Below are 7,243 nucleotides of genomic sequence, written 5' to 3'. Positions count from 1 at the left end.
CCCCACCCGCCCCGCTCCCCCTCCCAGTTGTGCCTGAGGTTCTCAACGATGTGGTTTGCTCTTTGAAAGCACCAAAGATTCCCCCTTGAAAAGGTGAAGGAAACACACAGAGGTGATGAGTTATAACATTAATACAAAACAATTAAAAATCAAAACACAATAGAACGGTAAAAACTAAAAACATAAAAATCAACAGTAGGGGAGAATGAGATTACCTTTGAAAAATAAGTAGGAAGGATCTCCTAAAACAACATCATCATGAGGCATCCGTCCGATCGAAGATAAATAGTGGAATAGAGAAGATAAAAATGAAAAAAAAAACCAGTGTTAGGTCGGTGATGAAAAAAAACCCAATAAGATTAAGAATAAAATAACTTACCTCTTTCCGTCACTTCCGTCGGCGAGGAAGAAATCAAAGAGGAAGAAGAACAGAGAGGAAAAAATTGAAGAGGAAAAAATGGGAGACCGAGACTGAGATTGAGAGTAAAGAACCGAAGAGGAAAAATGAGGAATAAGAAGAAGAAATCCCTCCATTTTAGCTAAATCACCGCCTGACGAGTGACGAAAGGCGATCTCTATTCCCTAATTCCCGCCGAAAGAACTAGAGCGAAAGATCAATTGACCTCCCGCTCGACACTCTTGCTTAGACAGAGCTCCCGAATCCCCAATTTTCTGAAGTTTCGCTTCCCGATTCCCTCCCCAAATTCCGGGCCGCTCGTTAAGTTAACGAGCCGGCTTACGAGTTTTTGAACCGAACCATGGTTTAATTGAGCTTAGCTCATTAACTTAAATGAGCCTTATCCAAATGTCGAACTCGGTTCGAGATCGAGATAAATCAAATCGAACGGAGCCAAATTTGAACCGCTCAGGAACCCATGGGCTTCCATTTTGTTCTTTCGTTTACACCCACATTCTAAGCAAGCTTGCAGGTATTTCTTTGTTAGGTTTAATTTAGTTTCATCAAATTCAATTTAGGTTCATTTTCAGCCAGGCTAGAATTTTTATGTTACTTTTTTCACCCCCGAAATTTTCCCCGTGATCGTCTGTCATACTTTTTCTTAATACGACAAACTTCAATCACCTCACGCTGATTGTTTGCAAGTTACTCGTCCATCCGTAAGAGAGAGTGGATACCGAGACAGCGCGAGGAGGGAGATGGCAACCGTAACAGCAAATTTCCTGCACTTCTCTCCGTCTGCTCTCTCGGTTAAACCCCACAAGCCAGCGACACAAACATGCCCTTATCTTCCATTCTGCAACCGAAGGCCAGGCGGGTCTTCTATTTCTGCGTCCAACAACCGCACAAAAAGCAGCACGTACATTGAAGAGCATGACAGTGATGTTGCCGAAGAGGACGAGGAGGAGGACGATGAAATGGTAGTGATTCCGTTCAGGGAAATGAAAAGATGGTTTGAGAACAGGCCGAAGGGGTTTGGCGAAGGGAAAGATTATGATACCTCGTTAGAGGAGACACTCTGGCAAGAGATTGAGCAGAGTAAAAAAGCTCAAATTGCGAATATCAATAAATTGAAGAGTGGGTCCGCAGTGAGTAGTCCGAAGAGGGAGAAAGCAATTGGAAAAGGTATCAGATTTATTTTTATTTCGTTTCTTCTCGTTCTATTTCTGAGGTTGGATGAATTCCCGAATTGAAGTTCGTTTGAAGTATTTTTTAAAATTTTCTGAATTATTATTTTTAAATGGTTTGAAGTAGTGTTATATGATGCTATTTGGTGATTTTTTTTTACCTTTCATTTCTTTCTCCTATTTTTTTTTCTAAAATTTTTAAAGAAAATAAAATTATCTGCTTGAACTTTTGAGTTATTTGAACAATATAAATTTAAATTATTTTTTCGAGTGTGGCTCATTTTTGCTTATGAAGATTAGTGAAACGAAGGAGCCAAACCTTCTGAAAAACAGTTTGGTATTACTTCTACTATTTGTTCGACAGAATCAATCATATTGATTTTATTTTGAAATTTGACATAAAACTGTTACGTACTGATAAGACCTGTGTTGAGTGGGAAAAAGTTCCACAATGATGAATGAGAAAAAAAGTTAATAGGTTATAAGGTTGAGCAATAGGCCTCTAGTCATTTTGTTATAAAACCCGGCTCAACCCAAAGTTCCAACTGTCAAGAGTGGTTCCGTCCACTCTTATAGGCGGTAGTTTTTCGCACCTAACAGATCGGTCTTTTGGGTGTATTGGCTAGCCGCTGTCATGGTATCAGAGTTGGGCACGCCACGTCCCACATTCGAATCCCGTGAGAGGCGGTCAAGAATGGGCAGGGTGGGTGTCAGAGTGGTTCCGTCCACTCTTGTAGGCGGTAGCTTTCCGCACCTAACAGATCGGTCTTTTGGGTGTATTGGCTAGCCGTTGTCATGGTATCAGAGCTGGGCACGCCACGTCCCACGTTCGAATCCTGTGAGAAGCAGTCAAGAATGGGTGGGGTGGGTGTCAGAGTGGTTCCGTCCACTCTTGTAGGCGGTAGCCTTCCGCACCTAATAGATCGGTCTTTTGGGTGTATTGGCTAGCCGCTGTCACCAACATGGTATTAGAGCAGGTTGTATATGTGGACTAAGGCCCAATTTGTGATCTCTAAGTTATCTTTGTGTTTTGGGCTCCATAAGGTAGGTGTTTGTGTGTTGTAGGTTCATATGAAGGAGTTGCCCCATTAAAGGATTTGTGCCACCTTAGAGGATTTGTGCCGACATCTTAGGCCAGTTATGTGTAAGCCTGGGCATGAGGGAGAGTATTGAATGGGAAAAAGTGACAAATTGAAAAATGTGAAAAAAAAGTTAATGGGTTATCTGATTAACCAATAGGCCTCTAAATAATGGCTAGTTATTTTGGGATGAAATCGGGTTCAACCCAAAAATCCAACAACCTATTTTTGTTATTTGACTCGTAGGCATGTTAAAGTCCTACTATAGGAAGAACCTAGCATCTAACTTTATGTTACCACCATTGTTGTTATTACTTTGTCATTCTAAGGGGGGGTTAGTCCAAAATGAAGCAGAGATGAATTACTTACACATTACTCCGTTCATTCGATTAGACCGTTAGTGGTGAATGAGCGCCTCTTCATTTGAATCACGCTAGGTAATCTTCTTAGGCAAAAATCGGGGAATTGTGTTTCAACCCGATTTTGCGAATCATTTACATGAATCGTTCGGGACGCGTCATGCTCTCTTCTGCCTCTCAGCCTTCCTCCCCCAAATTTTTTTTTTCTCCCGCTCTCTTCTTCCTCTCGTCTTTGCAGTCCCTCTCCCTTCTCCCTCTCATGTCTCCCTCTCGGCCTTCCTCCCCCGATTTTTTTTTTCTCCCGCTCTCTTCTTCCTCTCGTCTTCGTAGTCCCTCTCCCTTCTCCCTCTCTCGTCTCCCTCTCGGCCTCCGTCGCAGAGCCGAGCCTCTCGGCCGCTCCGTCGCAATTGCCTCCCTCTCTTCTCCCTCTCGGCCGCTCCGTCGCAGAGCATCTAGTCGGAGCGGCGGCAATTGCAGGGCCTCCGTCGCTGTTGCCTACTGGCCAGCCCCTGCCATTATCGGCACCGTGAGGAAGACGACGCTGTGATTTATTTTTTCCTAAAGTTAGGAAAAATTAAACCAGCGTTATTTATTCCTTATATTTATTTTATTAATTACTGCATTATATTAGTGATTTAATAGTGGTAATTAAAATATTATTAAATCAAGCATTTGATCAATTATTTTGGTTTAATTATCTATTTTTATAATTAATTATCCCACTTATAAGGGTAGTAACCATGTTTATTTTGGTTAATTATCTGTTTAGGTATATGTTCTATTTAAGTATATTATAAAAAAATTACTCATTCTCTTGTTTCTATCATATTTTTCATTTTGGGGCACTAACACTGGAATTTGTTTTCCAGTGCACTTGAACTCGTCTATACTAACACCCAAGGATGAGTTGAAGTTGAATCAATTCATTTAAGATGAATTGAAATCTTAACTTCATTTCAAGTTCACTGTGGACTAACACCCCCCCCTATTAATGGGCCGTTCTTTTCTCCAAATCTTACTCCCCTGATTCCAGCTGGAGTTAAAACATACCAATACCTGTGAATGTCTTTAGTAATTTGAGCTAGTACTGAAAACTGATCCTGCAGCATAAAATGAAATTCTACCAAGTACTCAGCAAGGAAAGAGGTTGTTCCTCTCATATCATACCAACAAAAAAGACAATAGCTTGTCACTTTTACTACTATCGATGTTGTTGTGGTTGTTCAGAATATTGTAGTCTAGGATTTGCATTTACATTATGTAAATTTGTTGGATAGGTTGGGAGATGACAGTTGTAAAGTACATTTCGGGTGAGAGATTACTCGGTAAAGTCACTGCATAATGAATGTCATTTAGCAAAAATGTTCCATGTCATAAGGAGCAACTCTTCGACCGTCTCAGTCATTGAACCTTTCTTTTTTTGTCTGTGTTTGGGTGGGTAATTATATTAGTAGGTGATGGGTGAGCATGCAAATGTGTACTCAATGTCTCTTACTCTTTTGCATGGGTGCTGATGTAAAAGAAATAGACCAGCTTTAGTGGTATTCTGCCCCCTAATAGCATACCTCCAAAACAGAACTTTACCTATGAGTTATAGATGGTATTTCTAAATCTCATTGTGCTGGCAAGCAGTGGTTGGATTGGATTGTCATACTATGTTGAAATTTGTTCTGAGCTTGAATGCATTGATCCACTTACTCATGATATTGGTTGTATTTTTGGTCTGTGTTATTCAAATAGAAGGTACTATTTAGCAAGAGATGAATTTGATGGTAAATACATTGCATGAAACCCTTAATTGAAATTTTCAACTGTGGGCATTGTTATCGTTTCTCGTTGGACACTTGCATTCCGAGTATGTTCTTATTAAAGATATCTTTACAAGTTAGGTCTCCTCTTCTATGAACTTGAAAGCTTCTCTCAAATTGCTTCTTTGTGCCTGACATAAACTTTTATTTACTGATGGATATATCCTATAGTGTATGAAATCTTTTCCAGGATCTGCTCATCCTCAAATGTTCTGCTATGTTTGACTGTGAGGAGATTAGTTCTTGTTTAGGTGTTGTATAGTTTGCAGTCATGAACAAAGTGAAAATAATTTTGACAGAGAATCTCCTTGCTTTATGTTGGCCTAGATTCTTGTTTTCCCTGTCATTTAATGGAGAGTATTAATCAAGTCTTGGAAGTCATTCAAGCAACAGTATACTCATATCTCTGCTCTCCATCTTAAGCTATTAAAATTTATCAAATGTGTGGACTGAGCTGTGGGAGTCTGAGGAGCAGTTGTCTTAACATGAGATCTGGGTTCAAGTGTCACGGAGGTTAGGGTGACATGTGGGTGTGCTTATCTGTGTAACCAACATCCAAAACCAAATTTACTATTGTAGCAAAGTAACTGCCTTTTTAATAATGACTGTTAGCTGCTTTCTTCTATGATACCATTCTGTTATTGGAAAATTGTTTGCTCATATCTATTTATCTCATTATTGATAATTTTCTTCTGAAGAATCTGATCTGCAATCTTGTGCTGGGCATTTGCAGCCACTGAATGTGCTCTAAGTGGAATTCCTGTACGACTGGATAACCTTCCTAAGAAAAAGAATATCCATAGAGATCTTGGGATAGCATTTAAAGGATTCCCAGGGATTAATCATATCAGTCCAGCAGTTTCTGGTAGTAAGAAAACACGGGATCCCATATGTAGGGGCTTTGCATTCATTTACCTCGAGTCTGAAGAAGCTGCTCATAGGTAAAAACTGTGGTTTCCTTTACCATAAGCGGTTCATTCCTAATGCGTTATGGTCACGACAGAAATCCTTACCATTATATCGGTGTTAGATATTTGCTCTATAGCATATTATAGTATCATTTAGTTTCAACATTGAGTGTGACCTTATTTTTAGTAATGCTTGGTGAGGTAAATTTATCACGTGAATGTTGAATGGCAAAGTTCTAAAAGTATGTCTCATGAGAAATGAATATAGTGAGTCCATATTTACCATCCTTAACTTTTTTTATGCTTCTACTGATTTCATTTAGCCTGTCTCTCTGCTCCTTAGGTTTGTAGAGGCTTATTCTAGAACAAGCATAAAATTTGGGAAGGTGGAGAAGCAGATAACCTGTGCAATAGAAATACCAAATGCCTCGCCCAATTCATATTCTGGACAGTCGGCTGATGAGAAAGACATGAGATCTGATGCTGATGAAATCTTGTGGGATTCTAAAGAAGAGAGCTCGTCTGAAGAATCTGATGATGCTATATTAAACGGTAGCTTGGAGATATCAGGGGAGCTAATTAATGTCAAGGATGCTCCTATTTTGCATGACAGTGAAGATATTGAAGCAGGATTTGAAAAGCTTAATATCTCTGACAATAATAAGGGAGATAACTTGAGGATGGGAAGGGAAAATGATGCAACTAAAGATGTTGATTCCCCCACAAAGCCGAAGCAAAACAATGGTGTCATGAACAAAAATCGTAAGGCCCCAGAGAAGGGTTTGAATTTGAGGATACCTGGGTCTGCAAAAAGGTAAAATTGTACAATACCCTGTGTGTTTCAAATTCAACTCATATTTGACTTTATCGGTGAATTATGCAGATTGAAGATCAGAGAAAAGATCGTTTTTACAGGTGCTTTCTCTAAGTATGGAAGAAAATCTAGTTCGGCTTTGCCAGTTGATAACTGAAACTTAAGTTCTTCCTCTGTGGTCCTCATTTCTGACAGCTGCCTGGTTTTTAACTCATAAGATCAAAGGTTTCGATTGACAGCCAAGTTTGTTGGAGCTACCTGTAATACACCTGCTTTTTCCTTTGATAGCACCGCGGTCTTATGTTCCTGATTTTTGCTCTTATCGGCAGTTAATTTGAGCAATATTGTTTTGTAGCTACACTTTTAGAAGGAGATGGAGAGAATCAACTAAAGATATAATGTTAGACTGGTTCCCTTATCGTCAACCTCTCCATGCTTCAGTCCAATGCGGGGTTTCTTCCCTTAACACATGACTCATGAAGTGAAACTTAAAACTCGTCTTTGAGGTTTCTGGGTCAAGTCAAGTCGAAATCTTTGTGAAACCCCACTCAATGCCCACCCCTTAACAATGATGTTTGCAACTACTTGAAGTTCACTAAGGTTTTTATAAAGATAGTGTTGAAATAGATTGGTAACCATATATTTTAACATATTGAAGCATAAAATGTTCATGAAGCAACATATGACATCC

The 7,243-nt window shown here is 39.6% G+C and overlaps 1 protein-coding gene across 1 annotated transcript; it reads left to right on the top strand.

The window, feature by feature from the left end:
- The first annotated feature begins 1,093 nt into the window (after nucleotides 1-1,093).
- LOC137941519 (uncharacterized) lies at nucleotides 1,094-6,963 on the top strand. The gene is made up of 4 exons (XM_068786968.1): nucleotides 1,094-1,582; nucleotides 5,564-5,771; nucleotides 6,082-6,552; nucleotides 6,622-6,963. Exons 1-4 carry the CDS (start codon nucleotides 1,156-1,158, stop codon nucleotides 6,707-6,709), a joined length of 1,194 nt encoding a protein of 397 aa, XP_068643069.1. The 5' UTR covers nucleotides 1,094-1,155; the 3' UTR covers nucleotides 6,710-6,963.
- The last annotated feature ends 280 nt before the right edge of the window (nucleotides 6,964-7,243 follow it).

The sequence above is a fragment of the Aristolochia californica genome, unplaced genomic scaffold (assembly GCF_029961685.1).
Source record: "Aristolochia californica isolate CCGP_79_NKW_82.1479 unplaced genomic scaffold, dmAriCali1.0.hap1 SCAF_9, whole genome shotgun sequence".
In the NCBI taxonomy this organism is placed as follows: Eukaryota; Viridiplantae; Streptophyta; class Magnoliopsida; order Piperales; family Aristolochiaceae; genus Aristolochia; species Aristolochia californica.
Note: the sequence above shows the minus strand (reverse complement) of the source record. Positions and strands in the feature narration are given on the sequence as shown.

Bases quoted from the DNA above. Each gene is read 5' to 3' on its own strand.
- LOC137941519 (XM_068786968.1), top strand. From the start codon at position 1,156: ATGGCAACCGTAACAGCAAATTTCCTGCACTTCTCTCCGTCTGCTCTC. The intron at 1,583-5,563 runs GTATCAGATTTA...GGGCATTTGCAG, and splicing joins GGAGAAAGCAATTGGAAAAG to CCACTGAATGTGCTCTAAGT. The intron at 6,553-6,621 runs GTAAAATTGTAC...TGAATTATGCAG, and splicing joins ATACCTGGGTCTGCAAAAAG to ATTGAAGATCAGAGAAAAGA.